This window comes from Panthera leo, chromosome B3 (genome assembly GCF_018350215.1).
Source record: "Panthera leo isolate Ple1 chromosome B3, P.leo_Ple1_pat1.1, whole genome shotgun sequence".
Classification (NCBI taxonomy): Eukaryota; Metazoa; Chordata; class Mammalia; order Carnivora; family Felidae; genus Panthera; species Panthera leo.
Window position 1 is genome coordinate 13,068,831 of NC_056684.1, and position 25,750 is coordinate 13,094,580.

The window sequence follows — 25,750 nt, forward strand, 5'->3', positions numbered from 1 at the left end:
ATCCTGGGTTTTGATTTGAACTTTTATTTTTGGTGAGCAAAAGATTGAGTGAGCAGCTGTGTGTGAGTGTATATGAGTGTGTGTGTGTGTGTGTGTGTGTGTGTGTGTGTGTACGTACTTAAATACCCCATCTTGGGTTTCTTCCTGGTTTATAGTGATGTCTCAGTGTTGTAGGAAAGCTCTTCAGATTCCGCCTGATCGAAATAAACGTGGGATTCCTAAAAGCATGTTTAAGGAAAGGAGGATCCAAACCTTGGCCTCATGTTTGTTTTTAGAGGCAAGTATGTGTGGCCCGCATATAAGCAGTTCTCTTTTTGATGAAGCAAATAGATAGTTTATCCAAGTAATGGGAGACCATCTAAGGCATGCTCGATAGGATTCCTAAAGGAATTGCTCTTTGCTGTAAATAGCATCTCTCTGTCATCACTATTGGAGGGTTCCTGAAGGAAAGCACCTTAGTCTGGTTTAAGCACATTGAATATGTACAGAGCTATTGCAGACTTCATGTGAACGGGTTGCAAGCCTACTTCTTTTAGTGCCAGAAATAAAGCTACAAGCAGAGTAACTTAATACAGTGAACTGTTTTACTTGATCACTGCACTAATGCTAATTAGATACACTTGCTTTATTACCCAGAGCGATTTCTTCTGTATTCATTCTGATCTAATCTTTCTGTGAACATGAAGGAGTCAGTCGCAAGTGTGAAGTTTAAGCTTACAGTCGCCACTGTGGCCTGATGTTCATGTGACCAAAGTCAGAGAACACTTTTCGAGAATGCTTTGTCCACGTGGAGTACAGTTCGAGCCCCAGTGGATTTCTACCACGGAGGGTGCCCACAGTGCCAACGGTTACACATCTGAAAGAAGTGAGATACTTATCTGTATTAATGGGATTTTTCCTTGACCCCTTCCAGATACCCAGCTTTATGGGGAATAAATAAATGTGTGAGGATTTGTCCTCCCTTCCTTTAATCAGAGCAGAGAATTTGCCGATGGCTTTGAAAGATACATTTACCGAGATCAGACGTTCTGTGGCTCCATTACCAGTTTCTGCGAAAACTCGTGATGAGACATTTATTATCTGGTTGTAGACCTGAAATGATAATCCTTCCAGGAGGTAAAAGCTGATAGTTGGAGCCCATTAGTTGCTTTCTTTCATTTAGTTCCGAGCGTTTCTACTTTGTGAACTAGTTGTTCTGCCTTTATGCGTAATGTGGGACTTTTATTTTGTTTTATTTATTTATTTTGAGAGAGAGAGAGAGAATGAGCAGGGGAGGGGCAGAGAGAGAGGGAGAGAGAGAATCCCAAGCGGGATCCGTGCCGTCAGTACAGAACTCGGCGAGGGGCTCGAGCTCACGAGCCCTGAGATCCTGACCTGAACTGAAATCAAGAGTTAGATGCTTAATTGACTGAGCCACCCAGGCACCTCAGATGGGGGCTTTTATTGGGCCATGGGCGATCGTTGGACTTGGTCCCATTTATATAATGTCACCAAGAAATGGAAAGTATACAGTGGCCAGTAGCCTGATACAAACATGAAAGTGATGGGATTTTAATAAACGCTTTGTACTTAAAGGAGGGAAAAGATCATGCGTTTAGTATTGAGCTTATGTAAATACAAGTTAGAAGCATTCTTTTCTGTTTTTAGAAAGTCGCAAGGTATGTTCAGAAGGGGAAAATAAGTTAACAAAACCTGCATGTCTGGAAGAATACAGTGTAAAAGTCTCTAGCCTATAGTTAATTTTAAGATTATATGGACTTATGTATAGACTTCTTCTAAAATCAGAATGGAATTAGCTATATCTGTAGAAACATCCTCATTTTCCTTTTACACAGAAAAGTGTTCTTGTGAAATCGGAAGTTTGAAAATTACATAAATTGTTTACTCCAGCTGTCACGGAAGATACTAAAAGTAGGAAACACCTAATTCAGGTGTCTTTCTGCAAAAGTACTGGGAGAAGACTCCCCGCACAAAACCAGAACTAGCTGGCAGAGTTTTGTCCTTAAGGGATAAGGCAAGAGGCCCAGTTTGACTTTTTGCCCCCAGTGAACTGACCAGACGACTATGTCATGTAGAAACGGTCAAAGACAATGCCAAATGAACACCAGAAATGGCATATTTTGATGCTCCAGAGAACAAATGGTTAATGAGTCTTGATTTGGTAAACTTTTCCTCTCTCTGTATATGGCATGATGTAGAGGTGCAGGTAAGTAGGAACTTTTTACTGGAGGACAAGGGAGAAAAGTGAGGGTTGGGCCAGCGAAGGGCATTTCAGTTTGGAGCCCAAGCCAAGTTGACGTTTGCCAAAGCCTTTCTTCCATGATGGGTGCCTCTGTTCCCTTTACCTCTTTCTAGGTGGAGACTGGACCAGGAGGAACACATCCCTTTCTAGACCCTGGCTCCTGCCAAAAGTGTAGAATTCACTTTCTGGCCAGTCTACACAGCCCTTCCCAGCTTCCCTAGAGAAATCCTTTCACATGATACCACTTGACTAGTTTTCTGTTGCTCGTCTAACAAATTCCCATACATGAAGTGGCATTAGACAGCACAGATTTATTATCTTACAGTTCTGGAGGACAGGAGTCTACCCCAGATCTCACTGGATCTAAAATCAAGATGTTAGAAGGGCTGTGTTCTATTCTGGTGGCTCTAAGGGAGAATCTATTTGCTTTCCTTTTCCAACTTATAGAGGCTGTCCAAGTTCCCTGGCTCATGATCCCCTCTCCATCTTCGCATTCCAGCAAAGGCACGTTGTTGAGTCCTCACATGGCGTCACTCTGACCTTGCTGTGCTCTCACATCTTTTCCTTTCTTCTTCTGTCTCTGCCCTCCACCTTGAAAGACTAACCCTCGTGATTACATTCGACTCCACCAGGTAATCCATGATGAACTCCCAAAGTGAACGTTAGAGGATTAGCAGCCCTAACTCCATCTGTAACCTTAGTTTCCCCTTGAACTGTAACATATTCATTTTTCTGCCTACCCCAGCTAGGCCCTTCATCGCCCAATTGTGGCGTTTCGTTCATGTTGCATTCTGATGAATGAAGATTTATGAAACGCGCATTGGCCCCTTGCATAAGTTCATAGGAAGTAATTCAGTGAGGCATTCATTTGGGAGGAGGGAAGAGGTCACGGACCGTGGACATTTCAGTCAAGAGTGGCTGGGAGAACTGCAATTACAAATATACCAAAGTCACATGTTATCGGCAACGTGGAAAGATTTCTGGTATTTGGTCAGCTCGGTGGGCTTCTCTCATGGCGGCTGGTATATGGAGGGCTTTATGCCTAGGAGGAAGCAGTGTGCCTGCTCACAGAGCGGATCTCGGGTGTGAGAACCCCAACAAGGAGAGGAATAGGTGGGGCTGGTTTCAGAGGCCAACTAAAAGGGGTGAGGAGACCAGGAATGAGTCCAAGGGTTGTCCAGGACTCAGAAATAATTCCTGGTGAGTGGAGGAGTATAACTGGGCATCAAATGTGTGGTGTTTCCCCATGCAACTCCCCACAGTTCATCCAAATCCAAACCATGTTTAAAGAACCTACAACAGCCTGTGTGCTCTTTAAAACACCCCTGAGCATCCCAGACAGAGGTGATCTTGTTCTTTCTCCTGGGCTATTGCATTTCCTTCCTGAATTTTTTTCTTCGGTTTCTCACTGCATTACTCCGTTCCCATGAGTAAGAGCGCTTTGCTGCCAAAATTATCTAGTTGAATATCTGATCCTGGTTTTTTTTTTTGGTGTGTGTTTCGTTTACAATCACATCTTCAACTTGTTACTGTGACCTGCGGGTCTTTCCACTAACTGACCCCCGATTAGCACTCCAACCTTCTCTCCAGTCTCGTTTCTCTATGATCCATCCCAATGAGTTGTCTTACCATCTTTAAAGATGTGAAGCCTTTATTGATTGATTGATTGATTGATTTTTACCTCTGTTGTGTCTTTTGTTCGTGCTATCCTTCTCTTACTAAAGAGAAGGTTAGTTGAAACAAAGCACTGCCACTCTCTAGCATTGGGCAAACACAAAGAAATAACTTACTAAATAGCTTATCTTTGAGCCAGTGAATGGCCTGCGTGCTTTTCTAGAGAAATAATTAGTGACATTGAGGCCAACCAACCCTATCTTCCAAGTGGCTTTCTTCATGCTTTTATTACTGTCCCTTGACTTGGGTTCAGTCATTCATCCGCTTTAAGAATCATGGCAGTGATGATGCCTCCTCCCTTCTGTCATTGCATTGAGTCCTTCCAACAATGCTTGGGGAAGATATTACTGTTCTCATTTTACAGATGAAAAAAAGGCTATGTAGCATTTCCACGAGCTGCGAGTATCCGCTGCGAGGATAGAACCACGATTTAGAGCCAGTCAAAATGAATACGTCCTAAGCACCATTAAATACATGCTTCATGTTAAAAAATGTAATTGCCTCACCACTGTTGGAGATGACACAACAGGAAAGCGTGTAGCATGGTAGTTAAGGGCACTCAGCTCCACAGTCAAACTCACTACAAATCAAATTGTTAATAATTTTATTTTCTCATTTAAAATGTTCTTTTGATGACTATGCAATCGTATATAATGATGTGCTCTGCTATTTTTATTTACAACCATATGTGAATAAGATACCATGAGAAACTCTAATTTCGGTGTGTGTGTGTGTGTGTGTGTGTGTGTGTGTGTATGTATGCATGCAGAGATAGTTTATACTGGTAGATGCTGGATGATGGAAACTGTCATTTTGTTCCTGTTTTCTTTTTTTCTTTTTTTTTTAAATAATAGCAAGTGCCCCGTACATACATAATAAACACTCCATGAAGGTTCGTTGAATGGATGTTTGAATTGATTTCAGTTCCTCAGTTTTCATTGATTTGGAACCCATGGTATATTTGACTGCCTTGACTTTCTGGGCATTGATGTAGATGGAAATAAACCTCTAATCAGAACTTTCTCCTGCTCACCCTTTTCAAGCCACACACAAATGTTCACATGCTGGGGGGGTGCGGGGTATTGCAGCAGGGGAATATTTGTAATTCATGTATCTGGAGTATCTCAGGTTCTGTTCTCTTGAACTTGTATAAAGCCATAGTTTAGATTCTGATTTAGGGCTTCCTGGTCTACCTTCCAGACCACTACAAGCAGCCTTGTGTTGTGACATCATCCAACTGCAGTGTTGGGTAACAAGTTGTTGAAATGCAAAGGATACAGTTAGACTTTTAATGCTCATCTTGACTGTAGTTTCAGTTCAATAAATCTTTGAGTATCTATTACATACAAGACACTGTCCTATGTTTTATGTAATTTATGCAAATTATATATGCTTCAGGATTTCAAAGAGTAAAACTTGAACAAAATGACCATGATGCCAGGCAAATGTATTTTGAACCAGTTATAAGGTATCATGAAACACCAAGTAACATAATGGCTTATCCCAGTCAGGGGAACCAATGAGAAAGAAAAAAATAAAATTAAATTAAAAAAAGAACATTCCTAGAGGCACTTAGACTGAGAGGAACTGAGAAATAAAACATAGGCAGTTTTTAAGAAAGGTAAATTTTTGTGTGCCTAGAATTTAGAAAATATGGTAGGAGAGAGTCAGTAAAAACAATAGATGTACGTTTGGGCCATATTTGGATTTGATCCCCTTGGATCTCATATTAATAGTTGTAGACTCTGTCTCTAGAGAGCAGGCAGACACAAAAGGCTTTGAGCAGGAGTGCACCATGATGAGAACTAAGCTTTGGGTTATTACTTTGGCCTTGATGTGAAAAGTTAGGAAATAGAGAAAAGTATTATGATAATACATGCATTTGAAGTTTATTAGAGTAATCTGGGCCAGAGATTGTAAACTTGCAAACAACAGGGGCCATATTTGGTTCAGTGTGTGTGTGTGTGTGTGTGTGTATGTGTGTGTGTGTGTTTTAGTTATTTGGTTTCTGTCTTTTCTCCTTTTCTTCTTTATTTTTAAATAAATTTTGTAAATGTTTATTTTTGAGAGAGAGAGAGAGACAGAGCATGAGCAGGGGAGGAACAGAGAGAGAGGGAGACACAGATCTGAAGCGGGCTCTGAGCTGTCAGCAGAGAGCCTGATGTGGGGGTTTAAACCACAAACCGTGAGATCATGACGTGAGCCTTAACTGGACGCTTAACCAACTGAGGCACCCAGGCACCCCTCTTTTCTTCTTTATTCCCCACCCTGGACTTCCTTACTTTCCAGATCAGTTCTTTGTCCGTATCATTTGTAAACCAATATATGGCTGCTTGGGAGCCCTCAATTGCATGGCCTTTGAAAGCATTCTTAAGTCAGTGCAAAATCATACCCATTGTGTCTAGTGGTATGTTACCTGCCATAAAAAAAATTAATGTAAAATATAGTGTATATATAAGGGAGTTTATAAAACTATGCATATGTGCGTACAAGTTAAGGAATAACCATTAAGAAATACTTGTGTGCCTATCACCCAACTTGAAAATTAAAAATCCCCATTATCTTCGAAGCCCTTTTCCTTTTGCCTCTTTGTGATCGAATCCTTCTTCATTCCTCTTCCCCAGAAGTAATGGTGACACTGAATATTGTGTCATTCTCTCACTGTCCATTGTAGTTTCGCCAACTTTGTGTCTGTCTCTGAACAGAGTAATTCAATTTTGTCTGTTTTTTGGAGAGTGGATAAAAGCAATCACAATACTTTAATGCCTTACTCTGCGGGTTGCAAATTCACTCAAAATAGTATTTTTGACGTTCATCCGTGTGGCTTATCTTCATTCTGTACATTTAACTTTACAAGTAAATTATTTGATTTATCCATTCTACTTTAGATAGACATTGGATTGATTCCACGTTTGTTGTTTTGTTTTATTTTTTTTTTTTAATTTTTGTTTTTGGCTGTTATGAAGAGTGTTCTTGATAATATTGATACGTGTTTCATCTGGGGGGCACGTGCAGTTTAGCGTCATGACTCCTAATGTGTGGTGCCGGGACATCAGCATCAGCATCACCTAGGAACTTGGTAGAAATGTAATTTCCCCGTCCCCACCCATTGCCTTCAGTTGATGAGACCCAGCAATCTTGTTTAAAGCAGCCAGCCCCCTGGTATTCCCGATGCACACCAAAGTTTGAAACCCATTCCCCCCAAATTTATACCTAGGACTAGAGTTACTTGGTTACCTGATCATTCTCTTTAGTTAATGCCAACCATTTCCCAAGTGACTGAGCCATCAGGCATCAAATGAAAGTAATCATTGCTCTGCGTCTTGGAAAACTCTTGGGATTAGCTGGCTTTTTCAATTTTGTCCATCTGACGTGTGAAGCGGTACCTTGGAGTGGTTTGAATTTGCACTTGCCTCATTACAGAGGAGATTCAATGCGCGGGGGCCTTTATGTGCCTCTTTGTTCTTCTTTATGTAACCCCTACCTTTTTATTGAAAAAAAATTCTTACGTTTCATGTCAGATGTCTCAATAATTTTTCCTGTGGTCTGTGCATTTTGTGTCATTGTTGAGGAACCATTCCCGGGCCCACGGTCATAAAGATATCCTTTACATTTTCTGTGGCTTTGCTTTTTATACTAAAAATTTAAAGCTCCTTTTGATTTGATTTCATCATTGTGCTCTGGCTCTCCAGGTAATCGGTCTCGTACCAGTTCTTGAATCTTCTGCTCTTTCCCAGGGGCCTGCAGTTTTCACAAGGTCATGGATCAAGTTGTGCTGTCCCATTGGTCTCTTGTCTACACCTCTATCAATGTTATACCAATATTTGGCTTTAGCGTGGTTCCAGTTTGTTTTACCTTTTCAGGAATGACTTGGCTGTTCTTGGCTTTTTGCTTTTCCACGTCAGAGTTGGAATTGGTGTGTTGTATTCCACAAAACCAGGGCAAGACAAAACCAATATTGAAAATGAGGCAGACTCAGAATTAGTGAGTGAACTGTCAAAATCGAGACATTGAAAAATTACAGCAAAACGAAGCCAAATGAATTGGAAATATAAATAAGAACAAAATCAATGCAGTAGAGTACGTGTGTAAAATAGAACGGAAAATAAAGTGGAAAGTGGTCTCTTCGAAAAACTAGTAAGATTGACTATTCTCTTCTGAGAGTTTTCAGTGGACAGGGTAAAGGCACGCGTATCAGGTATTAAAAGGGGAAATTACCCAGATAAGGCGGAGATTGAACATAAAAGGATATTATGAAAGCTTATGCTTAAAATGTTAAAAAATGTATGAAATAGGTAAAACTTGTAGAAAGGTGTCTCAAAGTGACTGAAACAGTATGGGAAATTTAATGGCCCTAAACCCATCATATAATTGAATCAGTAACTTAGTATCTGTCCAGAAAATAAAACATAAGGCCCAGATAACGTTAGAAGAAATTTTACCAAATATTCAAGGAACATATAAAACAAATCTTATATAAAGTCTTTCCAATTATCTTCTGGCTATTATCGTCTTCTTCTTCTTCTTTTTTTTCTTTTTAAGTCAGTTGTCAGTTTAATTTTTATTCATGGAGAGGAAATACTTTTCTTCTTCTTTTTTCCTTTTTCTCTCCCCAGTGTCTGCCTTCCGACCTTTATTTTGGTCATTAGTTATGTGCCTGCACGTGGTTTTCTTTCTTTTCATCGTATTTGAGTTTCTTTAAATCTGTAACTTCACATCTTTGGTAAATTTGGGGAAATTCTCATCCAGTATCATTTATAGCTTTTGCTCTATTCTCTCTTTCCTCTGTCTTCCTGGATTCCAAATTTTTATGTGTAGATTAAACTTTTCTCAGTGTGCCATATAGCTTTTTTTTCTGTTTTATTTTCTTAGTGTATTTATCTCTGCATAAAGTATAGATATTTTTACACAAATACACCAAATCATGAATCTTCTCTTTTCTGTTATGCTAGTAAATTATTTCATGAGCTCTTCATTTTACTCACCCCTTTAAAAAAAATTTCTAGCTTTCCATTAGATCTTATTCTAGATATACCAGTTCTCTGCTGATATTCTCCATGCTTTTATCCATTTTCATATATATACACATACATGTATATATACATACATATACATATATATATACACATATATATACGTATATATATATATACGTATATATATGTGTATATATATATGTATATGTATGTATATATATATATATATATGTAAATCATAACTGCTTTAAAATTCATATCTGGTGACTCTAACGTCGAAATCATCTGCTTGTTCTGGTAGTCTTTTTTTCTCTTGATTGTTGGTCATTCTTTTTTATCCTAACTATGGCGAGTTATTTTTATTAAATGCTGGATAAGATTTATTAGAGTGTCATAGGGGATATGGACTGTGTTATCTTCCAGCAGAGAGGATATAGAGGAGGTGGGAAGAGTTGAACAAGTCCCTGTGATACAGTCAAGGCTGAAACGATCCAAGGAAGGATTTCAAACGTTTTGAGGATTTGGCTATTTCTAGTTTACCCCTGTACTTAGTGCATAGCCCTTCAGGTGTCTTAATAAAAGCACGACCCTTTTCTCTTGTCTCTCAAGTCTTAGCTGTCATAGTTTCTATGCACTCCAATTTTTAGCACCCTAGATTATTACATTAGAAACGAGCTCTATGCTGCTAATCTGTGCCCCATCACCATTTCGTCGCACATAGTGAATTGGTCCTAAATTGCGAATTGGCAAAAGAAAACAAACAAAAAAAATCCCTGAAGGAGGTAAAGGGGAGCAACCTAAGCTTCGCCTCATTGCATCTGTCTTCGATTCTTTTTTCTATAAGTTTTAAAATTTATTTTGAGAGGGAGGGAAGGGCAGAAAGAGAGGGTGAGAGGATTCCAAGCAGGCTCCTTGCTGTCAGCACAAAGCCCGACACGGGGCTCGATCCCATGAACCGTGAGATCACGACCTGAGCCTGAATGAAGAGTCGGATGCTCCACCGACTGAGCCACGCAGGCGTTTTGTTTGCTTTTGTGTGGGTTTTGTTTCCTGTGGGAAGATTGAGGTGCAAAGCTTCAGCTTCATACCGCAAAGTTCAAGTTTATGTTTCTAGTTCACACACCGGCTTAACACAAGAGTGTCTTAGAATTCCTTGAATCAAACCGTACCTCTCCCAATTTACGGGTTCTACTGACCCCTATTTTAGTTCTAGATTGCCTCATTACGCACAAATTAGCGTGTTTTTTTGTAAGTCCACGTCTATGGAGGTTCGTGTACACATTTGTCATTGCTCTGAGCACATACATGCTTGCATTCAGCCTTTAGACCAGGGACAATTTTCCGTCTCTTTGAAATCTTCTTATGCGTACTTTCATGAAGGTCTTTTGGTGATAAGAACTGATGGCTTTTGTGTTTCCGAAGTGTCTTTGTTTTACTCTTAAGGCAATTTGTTAGATTCAGTATTCCAAATGGAAAGGTGGAGATTGTATATATTCCATTTTCTTGCTTTTCTTGTTGCACTGAGAGGTGAAGTTACTCAAATTGCTTTTTTCTTTACAACTGAGCCATCTTTTCTCTTTAGCTGCTTTAAAGTGTTTCTTTTTTGTTCCCAGGTGTTTTTTGTTTTTTTTCTTCAGTTCTATGGCATTTTGTACGTATGTATTTATTTACTCGGGGGTAAATAAATTTATTCACTTGGGGGTGGGGGGGACAGTGAGCAGGAGAGAGGAAGAGAGCGAGGGAGAGAGAAAACCTTAAGCCAGACTTGGAGCCTAACACAGAGCTCCTATCTCCTGACTGTGAGATCATGCCCCGAGCCAAAATCAAGAGGCAGATGCTTAACCAACTGAGCCACCCAGATACCCCTCTAGTATGGCGTTTTGTTTTTTTTTTTAATTTTTTTTAACGTTTTTTCAATTTATTTTTGAGACAGAGAGAGACAGAGCATGAACGGGGGAGGGTCAGAGAGAGAGGGAGACACAGAATCCGAAACAGGCTCCAGGCTCTGAGCCGTCAGCACAGAGCCTGACGTGGGGCTCGAACCCACAGACAGTGAGATCGTGACCTGAGCCGAAGTCGGACGCTCAACCGACTGAGCCACCCAGGCGCCCCTAGTATGGCGTTTTTAGGCCTAAATTCCTTATTTATCCTGGTAAGGATTTTTTTTTTTTTTTTTTTACTTCCTATATGGGTCTCTTTCAACCATTTTGGAAAACTCTCATTTTATCTTCATATATGACCTCTTCCTCTTTCTTTCACTAATCCCCTGCCCCCACCCTGACCGTCTTCTCATCTCTATCATCCGTGTCTCTTCACTTCTCTTGGATATCCGTATCTTTGCCTCTCTCGTCTACATCCTGAAGTAATTTCCTTGCAGTCATTTCTCTGTTCACCGATTTTCTCTGCAGCTGCTTCTCGTCTGTGAATCACTATACCCCTCGTGTTGAAGTTGCATCCTTATTGCTTTCTGTTGCTCCTCACCAATCATCCAGCTCAGGCTCCAGGGTCCACCTTTGAAATAATTTCCTTTCCTTCTCTACCTTCATTGTACTCAGTGCAACACCTTAGGTGAGCACGGCTATGGAGAGGCGCGTTTAGGGCCTCTTGACGCATGTATTGCATTTCTGTAATCCACCCTTCTTTCCCCTCTTCTAGATGCTAGCACCGTCCTCAAGCTCTAATACGTCCTCCGCGTCCTCTCTCAGATCATGACTGTGGTTGGCACAGGTGTCCTTCCGCTCACAGCACCCCAACGGCTCAGCTTCTCCCTTCGAATAGACATCAGAGACCTTACAGCTGTGGTCCCAGCCCCTCAGGACTGACTCCCGTGCCTCTCCCGGTTCTTCACTTCTTTTCTAGAGGTCTTACTCATGCTGCTTCAGCCACAGAGGCACTGCCTATTCCTTGCGCGTACCCGTTGTGCTCCCACTTTTGGACCTTTGGATCCACTCTTCCTTCTGACCAGAAACCCTGCTCACCCGGATTTCCATACTTCCTCCAAGGGCTCTGCTCATATGTTGCCCTCTTGGCAAGGCCTTCCCTGGCCACCCCCACTTATAACTGCACCCCCAGCCCTGTTGCCTGGTATTCCCTTCTTTTCATTCCTGTTCGTTGTGTTGTGTTTTTTTTTCCCCACATAGCAGTTTTTTTTTTTAATTTTTTTTTTAACGTTTATTTATATTTGAGACAGAGAGAGACAGAGCATGAACGGGGGAGGGTCAGAGAGAGAGGGAGACACAGAATCTGAAACAGGCTCCAGGCTCTGAGCTGTCAGCACAGAGCCCGACGCGGGGCTTGAACTCACGGACCGTGAGATCATGACCTGAGCCGAAGTCGGACGCTTAACTGACTGAGCCACCCAGGCGCCCCCCCACATAGCAGTTTTTATCGATATTTAATATATACTTGGCTGATTTTATCTGTCTCATCCTTCATCCCCAAATACAATGTGAGTTCTGTCGAGGCTGTTTTGTTATTGCTGGTGTTATTGTTAGGAGCGGTGGTTGGTTTGCTGGTGTCCTTCACTCTTGCTTCAAAGTCAGCATGGTTCAGCTCTTTTCCGGCTGGAACCGTAGAGGGTGCGGAAGAAAAGTAAAAGAAGGCTCCCGCTGTGCCAGAAACCCGTAAGGAAAAGCAAAAGTGTTTTGCAGAGTTGAAGGTCAGGCATCTGGGGAAGAAGTTTTCCCAAAAGGTGCTTCGAAAGGCAAGGAAGAAGCTTACTCACGAAAAAGCTAAGCATCACTTACCTATAAGTAGTATAGGCAGAGATACAGCACTGAGATTTGCATAGCTAGTATGGCAAGAAGACCTGGAAACTTCCACGTACCTGTAGAACCCAAATTGGCATTTGTCATCAGGATCAGAGGTGTCGATGGTGTGATCCCAAAGGTTCAAGGACCGTGGGACCATGTATACCATGGGGGTACCCAAACCTGCAGTCGGCGGACGAATTGATCTACAAGCATGGTTATGGCAAAACCCACACACAAGAAGCAAATTGCCTGGACAGGTAACACATTGATTGCTTGATCTCTTGGTAAATATGGCAGCATCTACACGGAAGATCTGATTCACAAGCTCTGTACTGTTGGAGAAATGTTTCCAAGGAGCAAACAACTTCTGATGGCCCTTGAAATTATCTTCTCCATGAGGGAGCAGGAAGAAAAAAAGCTTACCCATTTTGTCGAAGGTGGAGATGGTGGCAACAGGGAAGACGAGATCGACAAGCTTATTAGAAGGATGAACCAAGGTATCTCTGCCGATTAGTTGGGTGATCTGGTCAGTTAATACACGCCTACTTTCACACTGAAAAAAAATTAAAATAAACCAACAGAGTTCACAGTAAGTGTTCAACAAATGTTTCATGAAGGGACAGCGAGCAATGAGTTTATACATGAAGTAAAGCAGTGACAGGAAATGGGGTTAAGATATGGTGCTCTGGGATGGGTTGAGGAGGAGACACTTCAGAGGTGAGGAAATGCTCAAGGAGTAGCTCTCAAAATGAGAGCTTTAGAGCTTTTTCTCAAAAGCAAAATCCCGAACACCATTTCACGTGTTGGGGTCTGCAAATAGTGTACTGTGATTGGGGATCTAGAAGTTGTGGTGGTTATTGGCTTAGGGTTGACAGTCCAGTAGGAGCCAGTTAAAGGAAGTTCTTAAACCTTAAATTACGATGTCTAAGTGTCATCACGTAGGCCAGGAAGCTATAACCAATTTTCATCAGGTTCATGGGCATGAGAAGACCTGGAGGTGTTTGTCGGTGTATACTATTGTTTTGCTTTATGATAGTGGGACGTGTGACACTTTTTTTCTCTTTTAACCACAATAAAGGCATTTGCACTTTCTCGAGAAGGAGTTGCTTACTGATTTGTTTAGAGCAGTGAATGTATACTTGGTCAAATTAAAAACAGATTCTTGTATTATTTCCCTTTTGTTTAACCTTGCAGTTCTTTGGAAGAGAAGTAGCATAGCTTTGTTTCATCTTTACCCAGTACCTTTATTCTAAAATAACGTGAATGAGAATCTCTTCCCCGAGTATGCCCTGTGCTTACAGGATGGTTATTCATGAAGACTGTATGATTATTTCAGGAGACACTGGTTTTCCATGTCTAGATTTAATGTGTATTGTAACCTATGAACCGATTCTCACAATATTGGGGAAGACATGCATGTGCATTTAAAAAAAAAATTTTTCTAATTGTTTTTGGTCATAAGGCAAGGACCACTCCAGTGGTTTTCGCTGGAAGCTAATCCCCTCTTCGGTATTTTGCAGATAAAACACCTTCCAACTCCCTTGAGTACTCAGTCAAAGTTATTGAACTTTGAAACAGTAGTACCTTAGCCAAAAGGAATCAACTTGCCCTTCCTTCATGCATCTTGGGATATTGCTTCTCAACATGACTTTAACTGAGTGGTCTAGTACGTTCGTAGTTTGGGATAAAGATATTTGATGGCCATTGGATTGATTGATTGCTTAATTATTTCCAGGTCACTTCCTAATGAAACCTGAGAAAAACGGAGCCCAATGGGGTCTGTAAAACTTTTTGTGATACGAGATAACGTCCTTCTCATGTCATACCTAATCAAATTATACCTGGAAGATTTGTTCAAGTGTCTATGGCAGTATCTGTGATGAAGTTCTTCAGTCACAGCTAACTTGGAACCACAGGCATCACATATTTCTATCTTTAGCATTATCCTTAGCAAAACACGAAGTCTCTTTATGCATCACTTTTTTCTCGTCCGAGATTTGGCACGTATATATTTTTGTATCTGTTTTTGTGAAAATGATTACAAACAGATTTGGGGGCAAAAAGTGAAATCATGTTTGTAGCTAAAGGTTTAAGGTACTTTCTTAGAGTTGCTTTTTGGGGGAAGGCAAGACTGGGTCACCTTAGCATCCGCATTGTAGAATGCAGGGAGGAAACCCACTCTTATGTGGATCCTGAGAAACTTAACAGAAGACCATGGGGGAGGGGAAGGGGGAAAAAAAGTTAGAGAGGGAGGGAGGCAAACCGTAAGAGATTCTTAAAAACTGAGAATAAACTGAGGGTTGATGGGGGGTGGGAGAGAGGGGAAAGTGGGTGATGGGCATTGAGGAAGGGCACCTGTTGGGATGAGCACTGGGTGTTGTATGGAAACCAATTTGACAATAAATTTCATATTAAAAAAATTAAAAAAAAACTTAAATACTGTATTTTTTTAGATGGACAGTTTTCACTTTTACTATTTTTTATGTTTTCTGCTCATATTTACTAGTTATCATTCAGTGTATGAGTTTATTTTCCTTCACCTCATTGAGCATATTTTTAATAGGTGGTTTAAAGTTCTTGTCTTACAATTTTAACATATAATTCCCCTTGAACTTGGCATCTGGTGATCACCTCTTCCTTGAAAATGATTTACATTTTCCTGACTCTGTGTGTGTTGAGCCATTTTTAATTGTATCTTAGATGTTAGGAATGTTATGCAGTAAAGACCTTAGATTTTCTTAAATTCTTTCAAATAAGGTTGATTTTTTTTTTTTTTTTGCTGAGTTTATTTATTTATTTTGAGAGAGACAATTCCAAGCAAGCTCTGTACCATTAGTGGGGCTTGAACTCATGAACTGTGAAACCATGACCTGAGCCGAAATCAAGAGTCAGACGCTTAACTGACTGAGCCACCCAGATGCCCCCACATAAGGTTGATTTTATTTTTTAAGAAGACTTTTCACTTCATGAAGCTCTAACTGCCAATTCTGTCACACCTCCTGTGGGTGGTGGCTCTGATCCCAGTTAAACCTGCTTTGAGTCTGCCCCACATCTATGGCAGAGACCTGTAGTAGAGTTCACGTACAGAATTTCGGGTTTTCATTTGCTTGTGCTCTCCTTCAGTCCACTTCTGTGCTCTCTGGTGGCCCTGATTGTCCCCAACTTCTTTCCATGTTTCCTCCCCTCAGAAAGAGGGCAAATTTTTCTTTTGAGTTTTAATCAGCTGGTATTATCACTGCGAGCACAGCTGTTCTTGAGGTAAAGGTGCAGAAACATTACAGATCTGGTTTCTTCTGCTAAGCTTTGAATTCCCCTGCAAATAACCTTGGGGCAAAGTCTCCTATCTACCTACCAACTATCAGAGTCTACTAATTATCTTCGGTCTTTTTTGCAAACTTGTTTTCAGGGTATTATTATTATTATTTTGCTGAAAAGTGTGTATTTAGGAAATTAACTCTTCATCCCAGATGTAAGGAATATGCATTGATTTTTAAAATGTTTCTTTTCTTTTTGTAAAGCAAGCTCTACACTCAACGTGGGGCTTGAACTCACGACTCTGAGATCCAGAGTTGCATGTCCTACTGACTAAGCAACCAGGGGCCCCTTAAAAAGATTTCTAAAGGCACTAGTGTCTCACTCTGAAAGAGTTTTGAGCCCTCTGAATATTTAAGTGTGGCTCCATTTTTGTTGTAAAGCACTTTCCGGTATTACTTAACTGTACTTGATAGAGGCAAATCTTACAGCAAATGAGGTGTTTACCTAGCACAACAGCCCTCTAATAGTAGTTGATGTGCAAGTAATTTTGTTAAAGACATTTTATAAATAGCTTTATGATGAAGAAAAGAAACTAAAAATATGCTATTTCCTAATTTTTCCCAATAGTTTCATATCAGTCTCTTTTCACTTGAAGTTCTATTTTGCAATATAAGAAAAACAACAAAATTCCACTTATCCAGTAGACGTTAAGAACTAGTAACCATTTAGCATACAGTTAAAACTCCCAATCCTGAAAGAACTTTAAGAACAAGGAAAGGGAAATAGGTAACAATTAGGAAAATCTGTGGCTTTCCCTAGTAATCATTCTACTATTTTTCTCTGCTTTTCTCTATGTTGTTCATATTAAAGCAAAACAAGACATGAAAGTAAAAGAAAGAAACCTTTAAAAAGAAACTGATAGGAATATGTAAATTATAAAACAGTAAATAAAGCTGCTAAAGCACACCAGATTAATAGACTAGAGAAAATCAACAAGATAAAAACACACATTGATTCAAAAATTGTTTTTAAAATTCTACACTTACTTGTTTTTAAGAAGTATAGAGATTTAGCACTAAGAGAATATCTAAGTAACACATAGATTGGAAGGCAAAAAAAAAATTGCCATGATTTTCAGTGTATATGATTTTCCACATCAGGTCTCCATAAGGATAGACTTGAGATCTCCTGGGATGCCTGGATGGCGGGCTCAGTCAGTTAAGCCTCTGACTCTTGGTTTCAGCTCAGGTCATGATCTCACGGCTTTGTGGACTCGAGCCCCGTAACTGGCTCTGTGCTGGCAGTACAGAGCCTTCTTGGGATTCTCTTTTTCCCTCTCTTTCTTCCCCTCCCCCACTTGCGCTGACTCTGCCTCTCTCAAAATAAATAAACAAACTTTAAAAAGAAAAGAAATCTCCTACAACTAATAAGAGGGGTCAGGAATAATGTGAACAACATATAAAAATCAGTACTCCAGTGCCCAAAAGTAACTAAAGTATATAAATTTAAAATGCCCCCATTCATAATAGTATCAAAAGTCTTAAGTTACTTAGCAAAATAATAAAAAAACATATGCAAAGTCAGTATGATGAAAGTAATAAAATATTTTGAGATATTATATAAAAGTCATGAATATATGGAGATATAATCCATATATTATGGATTATATCCTTATGATTCAGAAAGCCAATATCAAGATATCACTTCTCTCCAAACAAACATAGATTCAAGGCTATCCCAATGAAACTGTCACCAAGAATTTTATGGACTGTTACAAGTTGACTCTAAAATACATGTGGAAGGGTAAAGTATGAAGAACTACCCAAGATAAATTTGAAAATGAGGTAATAGAGACTTGTTCATTCATATGTCATCTGGTTACTAAACTACAGTTAAAGATGTGGTCTTGTAAAATAGAAATATGTATCAATGGACAGGATTATCGTGTACATAAGTAAACACTCTCCTATGGGAACTTGGTATGGAGCAGAAATGGCAATGAAAACAGTGAAAAAATAGGGATCGGTACCACAATCTGATTGTAAAAGTTGACTATAAGGGAAAAGTTCAAACTGGAAGCTTGTTTCCAATTATAAACCAAAAGATACTTGAGACAAAATAAGAAACACACACATACAATTGTCTTTTGGGAGAAAACATGATGAGATAACTTTATCATGTCAGAGTAGCATATGATTCCTTAAGTAGAACGTTGAACATGAAAGGTACAAAATCTAAGATTGCAGATGAATATGTTTCACTACATTAAAAAATAAAACTGCTGTTTCTACTTAAATTTTCAATGATAAGAGAGTATAATGGATAAATTACAAAACATTCATTTGAACAGGGTACCATATATCAGTTAAAATGAATATAGTGGATTTATACCTACACCATCAACAATCTATGAAACATGCTATTGAATAAAACATTTTAGAATGATCCGAACATTTTGATGTTGTTTATGTTATTTCTAATATAAACCTTCAATGTCCTTAGGCAAAGATTCACACCATTTTTGGTTGGCTTCTGGGAATGAGAGGAATAGGTTGAGGGAGCAGGTGAAGATCGACAATGGGAAATAATTATCTGACATGTTTTACTTTAAAAAAAAAGGAAGAGTAATACATAAATTGGAAAGAAAAGTGACAGTACGTTGACAAGACTTCATGGGTGTGGGTGCATGGGGATTAGTTACATTACTCTATGTAAATTTTTTTCATTCTTAGAATATTTAGTAATATGACATGAAAAAATTATCCTAGGCATAAAGCATGGAGTATACCAAAATAATGGCATCAAAATAATCCTGTTGCCAGAACCTGAAAATAATATAAAAAGGTTAAATAGATAACACATGTAACACATGGGTATCTACACAAAAACATCTTCAAGTGTTGGCAAATACCATACAAATGTACATTAAAAGATAATTACAGTCCAGTTAAAAAGAGGTTTCTTCCAGAAATACAAGTTTACTTCAATATTAGGAAATTATAAATATAATACACCATGTTGAGGTTGTAAAATGAAAAGGAAAAAAACCTTCTTTGTTTTAAAAGATAGTAAACCCTCCTCCTTTCCTGATTTTAAAAATAATAAGAAATAAACCCTCGTTGAAATTGATGTAAGTATTCTTATTTCAAAAATATTTTCCTTTATCAAATGTTTTCATAAAGGATTCCTGAAATATTTTTAAAATATTAAGAGTAATAAGATGAATGACTGTATGTCAACTTTCTAGTTTAAAAATGATTTATTATATGTGTATTCGTAATGTGAAATGATTTATATAGCTCAGACTAAAGGTCAGCATCATGCTTGATGATAGAAAAATAGAAGCATTTTCATTAATTTCAGGAGTGAGACCATGATGTCCCTTTCAACAGTTTTATTTAAAATTGTTTAGTTAATAATAATAAAAGTAAGTACACATATTAGAAGGTTATAGATATTAGACAAGAGGAAACAGAAGCAGGTCATTTGTAGATTGTGTGACTATATTCTTAGAACTCCCACCCCCCAAAAAAAAATGAAATGAAAAGCTATTTGAAATAGTATGAAAATTTAGTCATGTTACTAATTTAAAAATTGGTACGTACAAATTATTAGCTTTTAAAGCAAATAATTATCTTCTTGAAACATAGAATACATGATTAAATTCAGAATAGCAACCAAAATATAAGAAGGAAATCTATAATATCTGCAAAAATAAAACTCTAGCATGGTAGAAAATGTTTTCAGTAATTAGTGAAACAATACTGCTTTGGGAGTGGAAGATTTAATACTTAAGATGCAATAATTTGCCTCTTCTAAGTTGATATGTTACGAGAGTGACTTTTTCTATGAAATGGTCACAAACTCAGAGGCCGATAGAAACTGGGCAGGTGTAGCACAGTTCTAGCCCATCATTTCCTTGTGACCAGCCAGCCTCCAAATTAGAAAATTTCAAGATTTTTAAAGAGACTTTGGCTATCTGAAGTTTTCATCTGGCATATTTGGATTTTTAAACATTGGCAGCCAGTTTCAAAAGTCATCACACTCTATAGTTCAAGTAAACCTTACTGTTGGCAAAATTTGGTCTGTGGCCGGACTCTGTGAGACCCTGGGTTTTTCCATACTGCTTTAATAATTCTGGTAAATCTAGGAGCAAAACACTGACTGTGGTTGACAGGGTCACGGGATTTCCAGGTATGGGGCTACTGTATTGTCCGTTTCGGAGTGCGACTGGCCAACTTATCTCTATACCTTCCTCATTTTACTTTCGGTTCTAAAACTGTGTTAATTGCGTGCGTGTGTGTGTGTGTGTGTGTGTGCGCGTGCGTGCGCACACGCGTGTGTCCCTGTCTGTAACTGTTCTTCAAAGCTACCATGGACAGAGTGTGCTGGATTTAATTTCCTTAAGTCAATGAGAAGGACTTTAAAATGACTCCCATCCTGATTTTTCAAGCAGTGATTTTTGTCTTGTCCTCCAATCAGGTATTTTTGGTCGCCGTCTGGAATTTTGAACTGTACATGATCCCCCTGGCCTTATTACTCCTCTTCATCTACAATTTCATCATTCTCACAAAAGGGAAGACGGGCAGCATCCAGGACAGCCAGGTGAGCAGAGATTCCAGTAACTGTGACATTTGTCTAAGGAAAGACGTGTGAACGACAGCAAACCACCACCACCAAATCATGGCCCAAGTGCTCTTGGTTTGAGAGACGAGGAGAAACTTGGCACACACGTTCATGTTCTAGTGGAGGACTTTTATTGGGTGTAACCTAGAGCGTTCCTTCTAGGTTATGTTCCTGAGTCTTGACCTACCTTCTTAGCAGGAGGAGAGCCCCCGGGTGCTTGGTCATCATTACCATGCCGGCCGCGGATTTCAATGTGTGCCCATCTGGTTCATTGCAAGGTTACTGTGAATTACCTTCCCATCCACTGAAAAGACGCCTTTGATGTCTCCTTGAGGTCCTTCAAGACACAGAAGGCATTTGGGAGGCTAACTCAGGCCTTTCCACCCTAACACCCTTTGCAGTTTTTGCCTCTGGCTGAAGCCTTCAGAGCTTTGCCAACTGCCCGGGAAATCAGAGGGCGAGTGGCCGTGGGCACCTCTATTTTGCGGTGCCCAGGTCTTATAAATCTCAAGCTTCCCATGGTGTTGAAGGGAGCACCCGCAAGGCCTCTTCTCAAAGACCTACCCCAGCGTCTGCTTGTCATACTTATTCTCTGACTCGGCTTCCCTTATTCCACGTATCCCAGCCCAAAGAATCTTTTCCTGCTCTGGGTTGGCAGGAACTTGTATTTATAGACTTGCTTCATGGTATTATCTTGGCATCCCAGATTCAAGAACCAAATTTTTAAAACAGAAATATAAGAGGGACGCCTGGGTAGCTCATTCAGCTAAGCGTCCGACTTCGGCTCAGGCCATGATCTCACGGTCCATGAGTTCGAGCCCCACGTCAGGCTCTCTGCTGACAGCTCAGAACCATGACCTCGCTTCAGATTCCGTGTCCCCCTCTCTCTCTGCCCCATCCCCTGCTTTCACTCTGCCTCCCTCTTTCTCTCTCTCAAAAATAAACATTAAAAAAATAAACAGAAATCTAAGATTCTGAGACATGATAATAAAATATCTTCACATTGGGTTTTTCCACACTCAAAAGCTGACCAACTTCGCCCACTTTTCCTCACAATGCTATTATTTTTTTTAAATGTCTGAAATAATGGATATTAAAAGGATGTTTTGCTGTCATTTGGGATAGAAGGGAAGTAGAGAAAAGAGTGTTTAGGCAGGGAGCAGAAACATCAAGCAAATTCAGAATTCTATTCTGTTTGATATTTGATTGTTTAATGCAACAGCCACAGGCATATATCAATAATGAGGGGCCTAAAGATGCTAGAAAAAACTAATAAGTAAATAGCTTTAAAGTACAGGATTGCTTAAGGACTAAGCTTCACAGAGGTGCAGATGAAGGGAATTTTCAGAGAAACATCTTTAGTAAAAAGTGCTGTCAACTAACATTTTTACAATTTCTTTTTTATTTAATTAAATTAAATAATTAATTTTTTAAGGTTTATTCATTTTTTATACTTCCAGAAGTGTTCTTTTTTTTAATTTACATCCAAGTTAGTTAGCATATGACACTTTTACAATTTCTGATCATATTTACTTTTCAGCTACATCTATGGTATGTGTGTTTTTAGCGTGTGTGTGTGTGTGTGTGTGTGTGCATGCAGAAATGTGTATGTATTCGTAGGCAGGTGTCTCTACACGCACATATGGGTACATAAGTATACATAAGTGCATGTGCATATAAATGTGTGTGTATATAAAATCTTTTTAATTTACAGAACATTTTCAAATTTGTTACCTATTTTTTTAAGTTTATTTTGAGAGAGAGAGAGTACGTGTGTGTGTGTGTGTGTGTGTGTGTGAGTGGGGAAGGGGAAGGGGAAGGCACGAGAAGGGAAGAGAGAATCCCAAGCATGTTCCGTGCTGTCAGCACAGAGCCCGACATGGGGCGCGACCTCACGAACCGTGGGATCATAACCTGAGCTGAAATCAAGAGTTGGACGCTTAACCGACCGCACCACCCAGGCCCTCCAAATTTGTTGCCTATTTGAATCGTGATAACACAACCACGGAGGAGGCAAGGATTACTATTTTTACTTTATACTTGAGGGAACTAAACCCCAGAGTGGCAAAGTGATTTGCTCAAGGTCACACGGCAGAAAGTGCTGGAACAGTCTTAAGCTGAAGACTTTGTCCCAGGCTGAAGACTTCTAACTCCTAATCACAATGTTTTTCCTCCCACAATGTGTTTTTATTGCATGTGTTTTTACCCATTTGCTTTCACGAAATGTGTACCACCGACCGTGAATAGGTGAGTTCTCCAGCCATCAGCGGACTGTCACACATTGCAAGCTGCCGCTCAGGGGAATTCTGGGGGTAATACAGTACCAGTCCTGGAGAAATTGCCTGGTAACTGCTCAGCGGTTTTATGGCGGCTAGCAGAGGACTCTGGATACTTCAGAGTTACTCTTTTTTTTTTTAAGAACGTGAGAGTGACAATTCTGTTTCCTACCAGAACAGTGGCATCTAAACAGCATGCCTGACCTTTGCAAGGTGGTTGAGCAGAAAAGTAAGCGTTCAAGCTCAAAAGCCACCCTGGTTTTCTACTCCCCAGCATTTTGTCTGAGCTGCCGAACCCACTGGACTGGGTACCAACATGTGTTGGCTTTTAAATATTGCAGTGTTGGGATTACAACTTATCTACTCAATAGCCAAGATTTTTTTTTTTAAGTTTATTTATTTTGAGAGAGAGAGAACGAGCACGCGAGAGAGAGGGAGGAGAGGGAATCCCAGGGAAGCTCCACACCATCAGTGCAGAGGCCCACGTGAGGCTCAAACTCCAGAACCATGAGATCATGACCTGAGCCGAAATCAAGAGTTGGACTCTTGACCAACTTAAGCCCCCCAGGCGCCCCAAGCCGAGATGGCTAGACCAATCTGAACAAGCCTGTTCCCGGCACCTGGTGCTTCGGCCCCCGAACAAAAGCCAGGTGCCTGTTAGTCCCAGTCAGAGCCTAAGTGTCCTCCCCTCACCTGTCCTCAACCCCCCTCCCCAAATCACAAGGAAAACAATAATAATGCACAGAAACCTGTAACTTATTCTTGAGATTGATTATATTCAGACTAATGCATTTCCTACTGTCTAATGTTTCAGTAATGGCCCCAAAGGAAAAGAGCAGTCATTATAACAATGAGCCTAGCACAAACCGAGTACGGTGTTCTCAGCCTTAACGTAGCAGTTGGCTCATTTGTCAGAATAAGAACCAACTGTTTACAGAAAGTACAGCTTGGCAATGCAGTTTGAAAGCTGGGTGCCTTCAAAGGGCACTCGCCTAATAGCTTTATTTATAGTTAAGTTTTACGTAGATTATGCATCCTGTTTTATAGTCTTGCCACAGTGTCCCTGAACTTTCAAAGCACTATTTTTTCCAAGAGGTTATAACGTATTCAAAAAAAAAAAAACACTAGCGCGTCAATTATGTAGAAAACCTTACAAAGTGTGTACGGGTTTAATTTGCATTTGATCGTTTCGGCGGATGTCATATTAACAAATTGTGTTGTTTTTCCTTTCAGGAGAGCACAGACGTAGACGAAGAGGAGTATGATGATGACAAGGTACGTGTGCTCAGGAAAGCTCGCGAAAGGAAACGTTCGTGTCGTCCGCAGATGGCATTTTACCTGGTCGAGTGAAACCCTGTTTGAAAAATTTATTTGTTTGTTTCTTTGTTTGGCATTATGGAGTGTCCGGGTTAGGAATGTTTTTGTAATTTATAAAGGATATCGGTTTTTAAAGATCTTGTTAAGGGAGGATATAAAAGGGGTAAAATATAAGGGAAAACGGAAATATTATACAAAGCGTACCTATAGGAGGCTTGTCATTTGATGCGAGTGAAGGTGAGCCTTCCCCTGGTGTATAAAAGGTACATAAAAGGTAGTCTAGAAAGTCCAAAGTAAATCAAGTGAAACTGCTGTTCCTTTAGCCTCCTGTCTGTGCTCCGTGGGGTGGTCACCCACTTTGGAGCCTGTCACTTTCCCAGCTGTTGCTGGCAGTGTTTTCAGCTATATGTCTGTGTACATCTGTCCTTTTCCTTCTCCTGGGAGAATCTCTCAAATCGGCTGCTTTTGTTGTCATTACGCTTTCAGACAAACCTTCTGGAATATAATGAAAAAAAAAAAAAGTGAAATGCCAAATGAGGTGCTACCAGCTTAATCGACTTCCAGCCCCCTAGAACCTGTGGGTGTATGGGGTTTGCGAGGGGAGCGCCTGGGAGGCTTGCGGGAGGGGGGAAGGGGGCAAACGGGGGAATCTTAAGAGTTAAGTATCCAGTATAAAATGCCCAGAAGATAGCAGCGAATTAAACCCTGGCTCCGTGACACAAACAGCCTTAAAATTAATTGGGCAAGCCAGATGGTTTTGCCCATTTGAAACAACTTGGGTGGATTACAAAGCAAATCTTGTTTGTTGTGCTAAAATGATCGCTAATAGCAAAATGATAAAATACAGTAGAATGTGTTTTAAACGGAAGTGACTCTTTCCAGAACAGGGCCACGCAGACGCAACTTTCTTCTCGACGGATTGATGTGAGTTGCTTCCGACTGATATGACTCCTTGGGCGCGAAACAGTTGTAGCCAGGCTAACGTGTGCTGGTGGGATGTTTCGCCAAAATAAACACAAGCACTCATGAAATTGTTTTAAACCTTTACTAAGCAGAATTCTAAAATTTGATTTACCAAGGCTGGGAAGTGGGGAAGATGTCCTTCTGTTTGGCTCTGTTGAAATGAGCCCTCCGTAGAAGAGGGCATCATCTGCCCTTTAGAGATAATCGTGACCATGTGTCTGTGGCCCATCTGCGGAGGGCATCCAACAAGAAGGCAATGAATGAGAAAGTGGGGTTCAGTAAACTGGCAGGCAACATATCCAGGCCGTGGGGTCTGGACCAGTGGTTATCACAATGCACCCGTCTACTCAGGTGCCCCAAGGATTGTCCGCGGGGGTCTGGGAGTCTGGAAGTAGAGCCAGTTGGGCTGTCCTTCAGGCCTTTCTGGGCAAGGACAGCTGAGTTGGAACCATTGCATCTACATGGAAGAGCCTTGGAGCGCTTGCATTTACCCAGGCATGGCCCTCCCCACGGCAGATGGGCCAAACCCGATCCGCACAGAGGGTGTTGGCATCACGACGTTCCCCATTTCCTTCGGGGCGAGTCTGTTCTGGAGATACGTTGATTGTCGTATTTTCACAGGACCTTTAAGAGCCATAGCACGGCCATGCGTGTTTGCTTCCTCAATTT

The 25,750-nt window shown here is 40.3% G+C and overlaps 1 protein-coding gene and 1 pseudogene across 9 annotated transcripts in view; both read left to right on the plus strand.

The window, feature by feature from the left end:
• MCTP2 (multiple C2 and transmembrane domain containing 2) overlaps nucleotides 1-25,750 on the plus strand; it is a 264,060-nt gene that overhangs the window by 181,179 nt on the left and 57,131 nt on the right. For 8 of the 9 annotated variants that reach the window (XR_006203374.1, XR_006203372.1, XR_006203373.1 and 5 more), the window contains 2 exons: nucleotides 20,382-20,504; nucleotides 24,035-24,076. Coding sequence is in view for 4 of the 9 variants with exons in the window: in XM_042941092.1 (XP_042797026.1) it covers nucleotides 20,382-20,504; nucleotides 24,035-24,076 (165 nt within the window). In the remaining 5 variants the exon portion in view is untranslated. Of the gene's footprint in view, nucleotides 1-14,379; nucleotides 14,609-20,381; nucleotides 20,505-24,034; nucleotides 24,077-25,750 lie in introns of those variants that run through there. The other variant, XM_042941096.1, reaches the window with a different exon arrangement.
• Nucleotides 12,251-14,373, plus strand: LOC122221320 (annotated as a pseudogene).